This window comes from Elephas maximus, chromosome 26 (genome assembly GCF_024166365.1).
Source record: "Elephas maximus indicus isolate mEleMax1 chromosome 26, mEleMax1 primary haplotype, whole genome shotgun sequence".
In the NCBI taxonomy this organism is placed as follows: Eukaryota; Metazoa; Chordata; class Mammalia; order Proboscidea; family Elephantidae; genus Elephas; species Elephas maximus.
The window spans coordinates 25,626,926-25,643,148 of record NC_064844.1 but is presented as its reverse complement, the minus strand read 5'-3'; the positions used below and the strand labels follow the sequence as shown (position 1 = coordinate 25,643,148).

General features: G+C 36.7%; 1 protein-coding gene across 3 annotated transcripts in view; it reads right to left on the bottom strand.

The window, feature by feature from the left end:
- Window positions 1-302: 302 nt before the first annotated feature.
- ATL2 (atlastin GTPase 2) overlaps window positions 303-16,223 on the bottom strand; it is a 65,990-nt gene continuing 50,069 nt past the window's right edge. For 2 of the 3 annotated variants that reach the window (XM_049870305.1, XM_049870306.1), the window contains 9 exons: window positions 12,807-12,857; window positions 12,289-12,345; window positions 10,766-10,858; window positions 8,653-8,791; window positions 7,761-7,888; window positions 6,608-6,664; window positions 5,607-5,678; window positions 4,089-4,520; window positions 303-2,019 (listed from right to left, as the gene is read on the bottom strand). In XM_049870305.1, coding sequence (XP_049726262.1) covers window positions 1,900-2,019; window positions 4,089-4,520; window positions 5,607-5,678; window positions 6,608-6,664; window positions 7,761-7,888; window positions 8,653-8,791; window positions 10,766-10,858; window positions 12,289-12,345; window positions 12,807-12,857 — 1,149 coding nt within the window. In that variant the 3' untranslated portion in view covers window positions 303-1,899. Of the gene's footprint in view, window positions 2,508-2,607; window positions 2,623-4,088; window positions 4,521-5,606; window positions 5,679-6,607; window positions 6,665-7,760; window positions 7,889-8,652; window positions 8,792-10,765; window positions 10,859-12,288; window positions 12,346-12,806; window positions 12,858-16,223 lie in introns of all 3 variants that reach the window. The other variant, XM_049870307.1, reaches the window with a different exon arrangement.

Here is a 16,223-nt window from a genome sequence, read left to right as displayed (position 1 = left end):
TTAATCCTTTTTATTTCTTCTTGCTTAACAAACTTCAGGGTCTTCCAGCTGAAACTCAAAATGCTTTCTTGATAACCTTTATAGAATTATATCTTCTTTGGGACAAACATTCTTTCCAACATTAAATACTAAGAAATCCAGTGGTCTAGATTTCACCAACTTTGTTTTCAAATAAAAAGTATGCTACATAAGCCTTTAATTTCACAAGAACTGTTATTATACGACAAACTTTTTATTTCTTCCCTCATAAACAGTCCACAGCATTCATTAAACAGGGTGGTAGACGAAATAAAGAGAGACACTTTTCAGGTGAATTCTTTATGTTTAAGAACAGATAAGTTGGAAGCAATTTAATACAGATGGAAACAATACAATCCATATAAAAACAGGATTTGAAGGGAAAAAGATATACCAACCAAAGTAAATTTAGAGCTTTCATGCATACAACCCAACATCTGAATTTTCACTTAAAAACCAAACTAGGTGCTTTAACAGGTGTTCATAAAGAAGGCCACAAAAGTATTGCAAAAAAGGCTAGCCTTACATATACCACATTTTAAAAAGAAAAAAAAAAAAGAATAAATCCCCCAGCTACACCTAGGCTAATCACATTTTCCCTACCAGAGAGACACGGAAAATTAACTTTTCACAAGCTTAGCTTCAAGGTCTAACACCTTGGAGCTCTCACCTGACTGTTTCCTGCTCATGCTCTTCTTCAGTATAAACAAATATGGTTTATGAAGTGGAATACATACTTGAAGGATTCCTTAAAAAATAATCACGAGTTTCATTTTATATATACAACAAATTTTTAATTATATGCTGAAAATAAATTACAGGAAATAACTTTCAAATGCAACAGAGGACAAAATTTCACCAACAAACATTCCCAGTGAATTCCCTTGGGGGGGGGGGGGTGAGACTGCAGTGCTTAGGGAACATAAATATCACAAATTTATCAAAAACTTTAAATTGTCTATGCATTCACACACTGACATGAGCCACAAACATTCCTTCACAGGGACTGTACTTATTAGCCTACCACAGAACCAGATTTTGTCATAAACTACAAAACTTTTAATACAAAATTGTATTTATATATTTATAATTCATATACATGCCCTATCTGTGATTTTAGAAAATAAAAGCTACACACTGTACAGACACTCTTAACTCATAGCTGTAGGCAACATTTTTGGATGGAATTTCTCCCCCAATAAAATTAATGGCATATTTTATGTACATGAAGGCTAAACTGCAAAAAAGACAGTTCAGTTTCCCAGATATGCATCTCCTTTTAGGGCAGGTTTATAAATTTAAAAAGGCAAGACAAACGTACACCTCAGAATCACTTTCTTAGCTACAAGAGCTGTCATGTAATGTCTGTGAAGTTTCTGATACATGCATTTACATAATACTGGTATTGAAGACAGTAAAGCAATATGTAATTTTAATGTAGTGGCTCAATAAAGGCTTCATTGTCATTCCAATCTGATTCTTGATACAGTGATTCATAACTTCTCTAAAAATTAAGATTTCAGTGGGATATGGTGTTAAACAGATGCTAAATATATTTCTTAAAATATTTCCCTGAAATATCCTTTTACATAAGACAAGTTTCACTAACATTAGATTAATAAAAAGAAGAAAGAAAAAAAACATGGCACAAATGTGCATGATAAACTAATGCTCCTCAGCCAAGCTCATGTCTTCGGAGCCGATGAAAGAATGCTTACAACCAGCAAACAATTTTCACACTCTGTGGCAGCTATCTGTGAAGCCAGTTACACTAAACTACTTCTACAGTTGATTGTAAACTTTGGTTTATTTTTATTTGAGTTCTCATTGTACAGCAAGCATGAAAAAAAGGGAGAGTGGAGTCCATGAGGAGATGAAGTGTCAGTCTGTCTTTAATCTGGCATGATGAGACACCTGGTCAGTCAGGCCTGCTTTGATAGAGTTTGTTACAGACTGCCTTATGTTTTCCTCCATCAAATTATCACCCAGGGGCTTCAACACCTGTGGCATGAGACATGTGCAAAACAAACAAAAACGTGAGGTAAAAAAGGAGTCACATACAAAAATAGATATAAAAATTCAATTCAAAGCAATGACGAAAATAACCAGGAAGGCGGAAAATAAAAGGATGCTTCTCCCAAAAAAAGTTACGGTGCTACAAATAATGCAATTAGACATTTTATAATGCAACAAAAATTACTCTCCTCCTATTCAAACCATTTACAATTCCTATGAGATGGATGTGCAATTCCATACCCTATATGCAGCATCAAATCTGGTATGTATACAGCATTTATGCAGACCGGCCCAGACGGTCCTGCTTATTGTCCTACATGTATAGTGTGAACACTTCAGAGAGAGAAAAAAGTTAAAAATACTGTCTAATTTTTCTTCTTGTTATTGTTGGATGACAGTCTCTGTCGCTGTGCTGACGAAAGAGCACGATGAATCATTCGACGTCTAGTAACTTCAAACAGTTTGGAAAACACCTAGAACACGGAGTGACTCGTTAGGAGAATGGCTTAAGAGTGCCTTGAAGTTAAAAGAGTTTAAGACTACAAGAATTTGAGACTTTGTAGGTTTTCTCACCTTCCTGGGACTCCTCTGAAGCAATAGAAAAGAGAAATGCAAAGAAATTTAGACGCGGTTTGTTGACACAGCACAGATCCTCTCTGACTAGTGATCACCGTACCTCAACTATACTGAAAATCAGTATACACACTTTAGATTCTTCCATTTAATTGGTTTTTGTAATAATGGCACCTCTAAAATCCTAGAATAAATGCTGTACAGGAGATGAGTATTTTTCAAAAGAACCCATTGTATAATTATTGAAATTCATGTCGAAGAGAATGATAGTCCAAAATTTTAAAGTAGGTAATATTAGAAAAGAAAAAAGTGAGATTGTGATAGTTTTTCATCCATCTTCTACTAAAAGATAGCAAAGAACGCAAAGTAATGAGTTTTTTCAAGAGATTAAAATTTAAATTAAACAAATATCCGACCCAAGTCCACACAAGTGAACTTCCAAATCAGATCTGAACAGACAGCATTTCTCTAACAGGAAATACAAAAACCAAATTAATGTAGTGGATCACTTTATAAAATAATGATATTCTTACAACAGAAGTCAACATCTAAAAAACTTTCTTCAAAAGATGATTTACTTCTCCAGTCTTTGAATTTAAAGTGAAAGAAACACGGACTTTGATATCCTAAATCTTGGAATAAGCCCAATACTTCGTTGGCTCAGAAGTGGCATCTGAAAATGCTATTATACTGTCCATCAGTAATAACTGCAGCTTTCACTCTGGTCTCTGATGTGACGCCCAAGTATTTCACAATGATCATTTTAATGACAATCTCCGTGGAATTTTCTGCACATGGGCAATTCCGGGACACAGCTGGCAGATACAGACATGGCTTTCCTTAGTAGACCCTTGCTGGGGAAGAATTCACAGCCTGACTTTAAATTCTGGTTTGAGGTAAAAGATTATTATTGAAGTTGATTCTTTGCTTGTGGAGCTTTGCTTGTTCATTAGCATTTCCAAAGTACAGAAGCCAAACTTTTTTGGTTTAAGAAATCCCTATAGGACTCTTCCTTGCAGTATATTAACACTGTCTTTATGGAAGGCAATGAAGACCTGTCTACCATCAATATTTTTCCTGGAATAAAAGAGTGCATTGCTTCTTGCCAGTATTAGTAAGACACTTCTTTTGCTTTCCTAAAGCACTGAATTTCCAAAGCCTCTTTTCCTTACCTTCACACATCTCTCCCTGAGCTTTACAGAGTCTGGCCCTGCTCATTGTCAGGGATGATCAGACCTACAAGTAGGAATCTATCCAGATGATAGTAAAGATTCAGGCTAACAAAAATACATTAAAATTATGACTTTAAAGAAAAAAATTCAATTCATACTTTACATTCAGATCATGCATCCAAACAAAACAGAAAATACCCTTTTGATATTCCTCATATAAAGGAAAAGGTAGGTGTGCAGATACTGAAGGAAAAAAAATCATAGGGATAATGAGATTAGTCACTGAAAAACTAAAAGACAGATACCAACCTGTTCCCATAGTGTTTCAGCAATTTGATCAATCACTGTTCCAATTTCTCTGAACTCCCCAGAGTATTTAACATATGCCCAAGTACACAGAGATGTCAGTGCTAACCCCATGACAAGGTTACACAAGACGGCTATAGAGTTCAGGCCAATGAAGCCAGTCAGTCCTGAGATTATATACATAGCAAACATGACGGCAAACAGTGTGGCTGGAGTACGAGCAGCATAGAAGATGTTTTTGCCATCATTGTGCTTTATAAAATTTGCATAGGTTTCTTCAATGTCAGCCTCAAGCTGGTCCTGATAGCGACGGCAGAATTCGTCTCCACCCATTTTTTTGACAGAACGAAACTGTTTAATGGCCACTTCTTTGAGATCCAAGTGCTTCCGCTCCAGATCTGAAGGCGCAATGTAAGGCTTGTCCCCTCCGCACACCTGTACAGACAGGGTTCCAGCAGGACAAATGACATGTTGGAACTGACCCTCGAAACCAGCCCCCTGTTCCCAGTTGTTAGCTTCATAAAGTTAATTAAACTGCTTACAGTATCTCACATGAAATCGCAACCTGTTTATTTCTTGTATGATTAACTGAATAAGATAAAATAATTTTTCAGATATGACTAATACCAGTAAAAGGGAAGACAAAGAAAGTTACACTACACTCTGTACCTCGCTTTACTTGATCCACCAAATAACAAAATAGTGCTAGAAGACCGCTGAGAAGAGAGCAGGTAAAATATAAAAAGGTATTTTAATGTTTGAGTTAGCAAGCACAGCACAGGAACTGTTATTGGCCTTAAGATAATATGACTTACATCAGAGGCTACAAATAGCAGCACTCTGAATCATATGTCAGAAAGGATTGCAGTAGCTTATATAATAACTTGCCACCTGTACTCTGCACTCTAACCACGTGAATTATATTGAAATAGCTTATTTCCAGTGAAGATGATAAAGGGGAATTAGGGCATGCTATAATGTGACAATAAGGAGTCCTGGTGGTGCCGCAGCAATTAAAGCACTGGGCTGCTAGACCAGAAGGCCGGCGGTCTGAACCCCCCAGCTCCTTTTCGGGAGAGAGCTATGGCAGTCGGCCTCCGTGAAGATTACAGCCTCAGAAACCCTGGGGGCAGTCTACTGTGTCCTATAGGGCCACTACGAGTGGGAATCGACTCTATCGCGATGGGTTATAATACGACAATACATTAAAGAACAAACAAAAAACCACTGCCCTTGAGTCAATTCTGACTGAGAGCGGCCCTACAGGACACAGCAGAGCTGCCCCACAGAGCTGACGAGGCTGTAATCTTCACAGAAGCAGGGTGCCACTGCCACATCTCTCCCCCTCGAAGCGGCTGGTGGGTTCGAGCTGCGAACCTTTCATTGGCAGCTGAGCGCTTAACCACTGCACCACCAGGGCTCTCTGTGACAATACATAAGGAGCACAAATTAGTTTAATTATTTTAAATATAAAAACATGCTATCCTACTCTAACGTCAAATTTAAATTTCAGTTACAAACCTGTTCCATACTTTTGCTATAGGTATCTCTTGCTCCTGCTACTGCAGCAAGATTATTAGCTTCAGCTGTGGCCTAAAAAATAAGACAAAATGTACCAATTATCACACAAAAATATCCAATGTGTCTATAATTGATTAACATAATACGTTATGGACAAGTACGAAAATAAACCAAAGAAAAATATTACCAACTCCCAGTTTTCCTTCCCTAAGTAAGAAAACACTGACATAAAAGATACGATAATTCTAAGAAGACTGCCTCTCCATGTTAAAACGGGTTTGTAGAAAATAATCTGCTCAGGAAAATCGATAAAGAATTAATGTGTTTAATCTCCGGATACAAAGAATCAAGAATTATCATATGGTTATCTCACAATATTACACAATATTACACAATAGACACTTTCAAATCCACAAAAAGGCTTAGCTGTGTGAGTTTTACTAAGAAAAAACCAGCTTAATCCACTATAAAACTGGGAAATTATTCAGAGTGGAAAATCTTAAAAAAGAATGAGCTGAGTTAAAATAACATAGTCCCAAAAGAACACCGCTTTTTAAAAAACAAAAACAAAACAAAAAACTATCTTCACTAGAAGCAGCCATAGATCATTAACACCAAGAGAAAATAAGCCTTATTCCAAACACCACTCCTTGTCAAAGACTCAGAGAACGAAAGCAGCTTAGTCAGAGATGCCCACATGCAGCTACCTTATGCCAACAGGCATTTCTCTAAACTCTGCGCATCTGAAGAGAAGGCACCAAACCTGCTCATGTGCAAGGTCTACAATCTACAGTTGCAAAATATCATATAAAAACTCCAGAACCTGTGACACGTATTGCCTTAAGTATCTAAAATGTATCTGTATGTAAAGCAGCACTGGAAAAAAATTTAAAGGTCCTCCCACCTCCCATCCATTTTCAACTATTTATTTCTAAAGCCAGTAGTAAAAATAGGTACAGGAATAAATAAATGTATGTATGCAACACACACATACACACTACCTGAAGCATGGACTTCGGGTGTGGAAGTTCCTCTCCTTGGTAAATTTTAATGTACGCCTAAAAAAGACACAAATTTTATTATGTTGGCAGGCTGTGCAAATTGGCTCTACATCTCCAAAGAAAGAAAACCATTAAATATAGGAATAATTTGTACCATTAAAAGGAAATCCCAGGCATTAAAAGTTATACATTATTCTCATATTCCTATTAAATTAGCCCTATTCTTAACATTATTAAACACATACATTGTTAAATAATATCCTAGAAAAATGCTTCTAGATATAGTTCCAACTTGAATAAAAGTTATATCTCATATTTAAGTTATATATAAAATGCCATCCACTTTATGAAAAGAAAGCCACAATTCCCCTCTATTGCAATATCTCAAATAAAAACCTCAGAAGATATTTTTAATTCTGTATTACTCCAGCTTCAATTATTATGTTTCAGCTCGAGAAAAAAAAAGGTCATCTCATTTGTGGTTTAAGAATAAGAAGGAGAAGATGGGAGTTTATAAGTAAGCCCATACAGGAATCGTCCATGTAAGTTTTCTACTGGCTGAAAATTAATTCATAGTTTAACCAAGACTGGACGAGAGTGGTCGAGTGTCCACTAAGTGAGCAAAAGTACACTCTTTAGTTAACTGTATTTCCCTTCCACCAATCTGTAACTATTATGAATAAATACAACCCTGTACAGTGGTCACGCTCTGGCAAGCAAGAGTAGCCCGAAGCTATAAAGACTAGAGAAGAGTAAACAGAAAACAACACAAACTCTGAATCATTTACTTAACTCATTAACAAATATTGAATTATGTTGCTAGAGTGATATTGTGATAAATGGTTCTTCTCTCCCACACCAAAGCCGGTGAAAAGGGAGAAAAATTACACAAACAAAATCACTGTCTAGAAGATGCAAATAGTCTGCTACAATCTTTTATTTTCATTTATTTATTTTTGTTTTGGTTTTATGCTACAATCTCTTAAACAGCTTTAAAATTGTTTCACCTATAACTAATTCAAGGCAGAAAAATAAATTTTAAATTATTTTTTGCTTTTAAATAAAGAAGTTTCTTGTACATACAGTTGAAACAGTCATAAGTGAGCTACACTTCTAACTTAGACAAAGGCATTTAAGTTAAGAGTTTGCCTACCTTAAAGTATTCTACAAGATCTCTACAAGTGACTTTAGATCCACTTATCTCTTTTTCTACCAAATTTTCAGGGGCAAGCAGTAATGGAACCAGATTTCGAAGCTCTCGTTTAAAGTCTTCATCAATATCTAGTGGACATAAAATTAGCCAATATATTAGTCAAAAAAAAAAAGTAAAGAAGTAAAATTCTATTTCCTAAAATAATAGTGCACAGTATCTATTACGGTACTTAAGTAGGTTTGTTAAAAAAAACAAAAACAACATATCCAAACACTCCATATCTCCCAGGAAAAAATAAAATAGTCTCCCCCTTAACTCTAGCCCATCTCCCTAATACCCAATAATTCTGCCAGCTCAAAAAATATGTAAAATGAACTGTGGATTACCAAAACAAATTCTACATTAAATGCTAACTAAAATATTATTTTCAAAAGAGGCAAACAATTCATGAGGTTAAATTTTAACACTGGATATTGTTTTCCACCCATACTGTAAGTTTCATCAATCCTCAAGCCTTCTGCCATCACGTTCAAAGTAATCTGAAAAAAAAATGATACTACACTATGACTGAAATCTGACTGTATCAACATATTAAATTGCTATATGTTTTTTAGTAGACTGCAATCAGATGAAATATTGAAAAGAACTGTTCTCAGCCTTCAAAATAACTTTCAGGATACCAGTGCTGAATAGGTTAACCACTAAGCTAGGCGGCTGCAAACCAATCAACAGAAAGCTAGAAAGACAGACAGCACTACAACCGCCTCATTAATGAATCTCAAAATGTCCTCCAGCTTAAGACGGAAAATATCAATCATCAAATATTTTTAAAATAAAACCTTTCAGCCACTAAAATATAAGTTCTGACTTTAGCAAGAATGGGAATTCCCACCTTTTAGTCTCCCATCAAAACTAGGGTTAGTTGCAACTTTAAGACCAGGATGTGGTAAAAGGAAGCAACCAAGATTTGAGAAGCAATTGTGAATGTGCTTCCTTACGTTCTGTAGCTCTTCATGTTGATTTTGTTTTACCTGAGGGCAGAAGAGAACAGGGTAAAGACGCAAAGAGAAGACAAGAAAAATGTCTCTCAGGTACACATGCATGTACACACACACGTGTGCACACATACTTAACTCAGATGCTACTCCAGATGAGTGTTTTCTTACAACAAAAAATATTACTAAAGGCTCATTTCTGAACATGATTTCTGATCTTAAACAAGATGTTCTTCTTAAGTAAACTACTTGGGATACCAAAAAACACAAATAACAATTAATCATAGTATCATCTAACATTTGAATAACAAGTTGTAGCGGTGGCTTACAAACCAGTAAGTACATTAAGAATTTGCACTGGAAAAGAAAACAAAACAAAGTAGTAATATGCCTACAAACAAAAGGTCAGCTCCTAGGCCAAAGATAAAAGCTAAGGTGAAAAGCTCCAGTGTGGTCCAAAGAACCTTAGAAATTTATTAGGATTTAAGGGCTCTTTCCACACAACTATGATTTAAGTTATTTAGCAGAGAGTTTTGGGAAGAGAGACTGCTATGTATTTCCTAGAAGAAAATCCTAAACTGAGAAACATTTTGAATAATCACTCACTTATCCCTAAATAATTCACATACTCTCCCAAAGGCTCTTCTCAAAAATCATTCTAAAGAGACTTATTTAAATGCTCAAAGCCAGCACCAATCATATAGAAAAAATCTGGAAACGACCCAAATTTCCATCAACTAACAGTAGAATGGAAAAAACCGTTGTCCATTCACAGAATGGAAAAAAACACACAGCAATGAGAATAGATGAACTAAACTATATGCAACAATAGGGATTAATCTCAGAAACATAACGTTGGGCAACCAAAGCTTGACACAGACTGCATACTCTATGTGATTCCATTCATATGAAGTACAAAGTCTATTAGAAATCAGGATAGTGATAGGACTAAAAAGGGTGGTAGTATATAAAGGTGGGTGCCTCTGCAGGCTATAAGCGTATATAAGGTTATGTTGTAAGTGTATGTTCCATTTGTACAAATTCATAAAGCTGTACGCTTATGATCTGAGCAGTTTTATGTATATACGTATTGCTTCAGTAAGAAGTTAAAAAACCTTCTTGTCTCGTAATTCCAAGTGACAAGAGAAAACCCTGATGACTGAAATCACCTCCAGTAATAGGGTCTAGAAATACCTTTCACATAATCCAAGAAAGAACTGGTTTTAATCTCATTTTAGGAAAAACAAAATTATACTGTACTCCAAGTCTCTTAGTACTGATATTTGTGCCATCCCACAGGCAAGGCATCTTATTAATCAGGCACGAACTCTCTTCCTTATAAATAAAGGGAGCATCATTTATCTTCGAGTATGTGAGTAGCTGATAGTCTGTAAGCATCTGGCCTGTGAGTTCCCTAAGTATTCCCACAGGAAGGCATCTTCAGGAATGAAAGATCATGTTGGTGAGGTTATTTTTCAGGAATGCTTTGGTGTGGCATATTGTGTGGGCCAGGAGTCTAGATATTTGAGTCCTAGTGCCAGTTATCAATAATTAGTTTTATTAGTTTAAGACAGCCCTCTAAGCTGCCCTTCCATGAGAGACAGCATTCCTCTGAGAGAGGGTCTCACGTCATCTGTGCACATTACCCAGCCTGTCCCAAATGTCCAGCTCAGCTGGGCCTGAAGGAGACGTATACGCAATCTAGGTAGGGCACATGGCTAGTCTTCTTCACGTGTATCATTCCAGTATTTATTCATATTGATTTGCTGAGGGGCAGTTGGCTCTGGAGAGAAATACTTGTTACTTAATTTTAATTCGAGGACTCTGTCCACTTTGGAAGGAGTAGAAACAATTTACTTTTCACCAGTTATGTATACAGTCACCTGTGATAATTTGGGATAATTTATTCCAATGAAATATAGAGATTAGTAGCCTAAGCAGCAGTTCAGACACCCACCCCTTCGCCTGGCTTGGGGCTTCTGATCTCCTCTGTAAGAATTGAGGACTTACCTGCAGTCTCTTTTCAAGGAACTGTTTTCCACCTTCCAAACCATATGAATGTTCATAAGGATAACTCCAATCTCGAATCAAAAACATCAATGTCTACCCACACAAAAAAAAGTATAAATCATTTCTTACATACATGAAAAATTGCTACTCTAGTAACTGAAGCCTCCCTTACTGCCTAAACAATCATTATCAAAAGTTGTAGTAGACCATGTGGTTAGTACTGCTGGCAGTCATCCACACCAAGAGTCTACCTAAATCAACATTCCCAGCCCCCACACCAAGTAAACACCTCCCATTCAAGAACTTCACTAGGTGTAAGGAACGAGTCACCACAAAGAATAATACAGGCTATTTTTAAATGACTAAAAGGCATAGAATCAAGATGGTATTAAAGAAGACAACTAATTCTAGATGGCTAACTTTAGCCTGATTACAGATTTGGTGTCAATGAGGCCATTTCCACATGATTTTTTATTCATATAGGCTCAGGTTTCTCAGCCTTGGCACTATTCACATTTTGGGCCAGATAATTTTTGTGAGTGGCTGTCCTGTGCGTTGCAGGATGTTTAACGGCATTCCCGGTCTTTATGCACTAGATGCCATAGCAAGCCCACTCCCTCAGCTGTGACAATGAAAAAGGTCTCCAGACATAGCAAAATCACCCCTAACTGAGAAATACTGATATAGTCTAAACAGTATTATTTCATTCATATACACAGTGGAAAGTATTTCATAAAAGTGATTGCTTGAGCCAGACCAGCCAGACAAGAATGGGGCAGAATCAATGTAAACCCACTAACACTAATAATCACCAGCAATGCTGTCATATAGGAAGGACTTCACACACTGATAAGCAAAAAGGATAGTCACTCACCACTACTGTCACTGCAAGTGATCAAATACTACTAATGCTAACTTATAACTTGCACCTACTTCAAAAAATAAACTATCAGAAATGAGGTGTCAGTGTCTTCATCTCTGTAATGACAGGACTCCACAGAAGCAAGCTGAGCATACGCTTCTCAAATACCAAAGTCATTTCTGACTTCATATTCTGGCTTTTAAGTAAAAAAACACAAGGAGATAGTGGGAGACATGGAGAAGATATGATAAATTCTGGGACCTTCCTATATAAAACCAAAATAAGAAATAACAGGACTAACTTCAACTTATAATACACCACAAAAAAGAAACTCATAATATTTTGGTGTAGTTTTTAGCATGTGTAAAACAAACTTTACATGGCTGTGTTAAATTCCCTGTCTTCAGTCCTAGAATTAAATGATATCTAAGAAAAACAACACCCTCTTAATCCTAATAAAACTATTCAGAATCAATCTAGATTCATTTGTTTCATTTCCTATACTGTTAGCCTACTACTGGTAAGTAAGCTAGTGATGACACTATCATAGGTTAGTTTCAACTCCACTAAATTTGTCACTAGAAATGGCTTTGTTGTAATATCCTAGGGTCTTCAAAGTTATAACCTGAGGTAGGCTAAAAAAAAAAAAAAACTTATTTACCTGAAAAGGTTTCTGATAGATTTCTTCCATTGCAAGCCTGCCGTACTCTGTAAATAACTATTAAATCAAGTTATTTAAAATACTGTCCCAAAGAGATTGAAAAAAGACATTTGTAAAACTATTTTATATACAACTAGATATCAAAGCCTTAACTTAAAACCATTTGAAAGCCATGCACTTGATTTTCTAACACTGAGTACATACTGGAAACCCGAGTGGCATGGTGGTTAAGCTTTGGGCTGGTAACCAAAAGGTCGGCAGTTTGAATCCACCAGGCGCTCCTTGGAAACCATATGGGGCAGTTCTACTCTGCCTTATAGGGTCGCTATGAATCGGAATTGACCTGATGGCAACGGATTTGTTTTTTTTTTTTTTTTGGGTATATACTGAAATTTATTTTATTTAGAAGTTGTAAATCAGTTTAAAACCATGTAACATTTAGTCCTAGATGTAAATTCACAATAAAGTGGAAGTCAAATTTTGACTATTTTGGCATGTATTATCTGAAACATACGTACTTGCAAGTGCTGAAGATCATCTTCTTGAATATTCTGAGACAAATTATATACCTGTTAAAACACAATTTATTTTGCTTTTATTATAGTGTTTTATTTTAAATACCCAGCTTGTGTATAATTTTACTTGTGGAAATGAGGGCTGTTTTATACCTGAGCACAAATAAACTACTTAAGCAGCATTTTAACCAGCGGCTCATGAGAAGGATTTTCTCTTTTACCTTATCAGCACTGAGGATAAAACATTAAGGGAGGAGAGGTGTGGTAAACTATGTAAAAATCAGGAATACATGCATACAAGGCCTAGAAAATAGCAGACATAAAAATCATGTGTATGGTGAATGACCCAGTAAGTCTCTTTTCAAAATTTCTTTAATGTTATGACATAATTTCCCCCCCCAAAAAGGCAAGATTGTTTCTACAGCCATCTTTCTAAGTCAGTGACTGTGAAGGGCAATAGGTCTACAAAGATAACTTCAAAGATACAGAGATAAATTCCTCCCTGATACAATCAGATGGTTATGCCTTGACAACCACCAACTCTAATGTCATTCTCTTCTCACTTAAATAAACCCATCAGCCTAAAACACTAACCAGAAAATTTCAAGTCTGCCTGTGATAAGTGAAAGGCTAACAGTAGGTGGCGTTCTTGCCATATTTTAGGAGGTTTTCCAAGGCACATAGACAATGGAGGTCTAAGTATTCTCAATGGAGGTCTGACAATGGACATCTAAGTATTCTCAAGGAAGGGAAATTGGAGAAAGATTCACTAGGTCCAGTTCTTCTGAGCCATGTCTTTAGAAGGTGACCCAGGGATGCCAGAGAAGAAAAGTCTGGACATCTACCTAAGTTACCTCTGCTAAGAAATAATTTACACCTAAGTAAACAGGATTACTCCAAAGATAGAACAATTAGTTCTAATGGCAAATAAGTAATAATCTAGCTGAACTACTTGGAGGTCAAGAAAAGAGAAATCCAGATCCTTTCATTGTTAGGGCCAGGTTACAAACAGCAAACAGAGAAGGGGATTTGTTCATTTCAGATCATTAGGATTTAGCATGCTGTCTTATACTTAATAGGTGCTTAATAAATATTTCTTGAAAGAATAAATGTCAAGAAGATCAATTTGTCACTGATTTATCAGCCAGATATCTTTAGTAAGGAGAGAAACCTAGCCTCAAAGGTCAGGAAGAAAGCAATAATAACTTTTATCTTCTTGGTCAATTATCATTTACAAAGCCATTTCTTATGTATTATCTCATTTAAATCTCACTTCTGACTGCCCACAGCAACCACATGTGAGATAGGCAAGACAGGTAACATCCTATTTTACAGATAAGCAAGTGGCTGAGTTACTTAAGTGGCTGTCCAAAGCCAGGCCTCTTTCTACTATCAAAAAGCTGAATAAATAAACAAGAGGAAGCCAAGGGATGAGTATTAGGACTCTCATAATTTAAGGCAAGTCCAACGACCCTAGAGCCAACTAACTTGAAAGGCCACGATATGACAACAGTGATGTGGCTTCTACTAGTCTCATGGGAATAGCAGCTGTGCCCGCTTACAAGATCAGAGAAAGAAAAAAAAAATCACTGCTGTCGAGTTGATTGTGACTCATAGAGACCCTATAGGACAGAGTAGAACTGCCCCATAATGTCTCCAAGGAGCACATGGCAGATTCAAACTGCTGAACTTTTGGTTAGCAGCCAAAAGAAAGGCACAACAACAACAAAAAGGGCTCTGAGGGTCTCCAATAGCATCATTTAGTGGGTGGCGACTAGAGTTCAGGGCTTAAAGAAAGAGCAAATAGTTGCCTCCCCAACCCTGAAAAAGATTCTTTAGCTCAAATTAATACTCAAACCTTCTTTCCACACCAACAGCTAGAGACTTCAAGTTGAGGAAGGAGGGAAATGGGAGCTTATAGATTGGTCTTATATTCTAGATATTTTTTTAAAAAAGCATTACAAAACTCCAAGACACTGTGATATTACCCATGATCTGCAGTCAACAATTTCTTATCTTGGGAGGATTACACATACCTTTTTTTTTTTTTTCCCCCCAGTATTTGCAATTATACTCCTTGATAACACTGAAGGTTAACCTTCTGTGTCAACTTGACAAAGCTATGGCGCCCAGTTGTTTGGTCAAACGCTAGTCTAGATGTTGCTATGGAGGTACTCACATGTGATGAACATTTAAATCAGGTGACTTTAAGTAAAGCAGGCTAACCTCCACAATGTGGGTGGACCTCGTGCAATCTAGCTGAAGGCGTTAAGAGCAAAAACTGGAGTTTCCAAGGGAGAAGGATTCTGCCTTAAGACTGTATAAGACTGCCAGAATTTCTAGCCTTGCACCTGACCTGCAGATTTTGGACCTGCCAGCTGCCACAACTGTGTGAGCCAATTCCTTAAAAATCAATCAACCCCTCTTCTCCCTCATCCCCATCACATATGCGTGTTTAATTGGTTTTATTTCTCTGGAGAAACCTAATTAATACATTTACCATCACCAGCACTATGCTTAGTAATTCATTTTCAGCCAGAGAAATATCAACCACAGATGACCTCAGAAAAGAGAAAGCAAAGAAATATAATGACGTGGTAATTTAATTCAATCGAATTAGTCTAAAGTATACAGAAAAGAGATAGCCTAGCTTGAAGAGACCAGAACTTGATAGAACAATTAAGGCATAAAATACAATTAAGACTGATGACTGCCCTGACAGGGAACACAACAGAGAACCCCTGAGGGAGCAGAAGAGCAGTAGGATGCAGACCCTAAATTCTCATAAAAAGACCAGACTTAATGGCCTGACTGAGACTAGCAGGACCCCAGTCATCATGGCCCCCAGACCTTCTGTTAGCCCAAGACAGGAACCATTCCCAAAGCCAACTCTTCAGAGAGGGATTGGACTGGACAATGGGACAGAAAAAGATGCTGCTGAAGAATGAGCTCCTTGGATCAAGTAGACACTTGAGACTATGTTGGCATCTCCTATTTGGAAGGGAGATGAGAGGGCGGTGGGGGGGGGGGGTTAGAAGCTGGCAGAATGGACACAAAAAGCGAGAGTGGAGGGAAGGAGCAGATTGTCTCATTAAGGGGATAGAAATAGAAATTAGGAGTATATAGCAAGGTGTATATAAATTTTTGTATGAGAGGCTAACTTGATTTGTAAACTTTCACTTAAAGCACAATAAAAATGTTTTTAAAAATACAATTAAGACATAAAATAAGTGAAAAAGTAAATGAATCAGGTGTGGTAAATCCTTAGTATATCATAAAAGCATCACTTAGGTTTACTAAGTTAAATAGGAATTAATTCTTGTATCTCTACCTCCATTAGTTTAATTAAGCACCGGCTGTCATAGATATCAAGTAGAAAACTAGACTTTCAAGTTTAATTACTTGAGGTTTTTGTTTGTT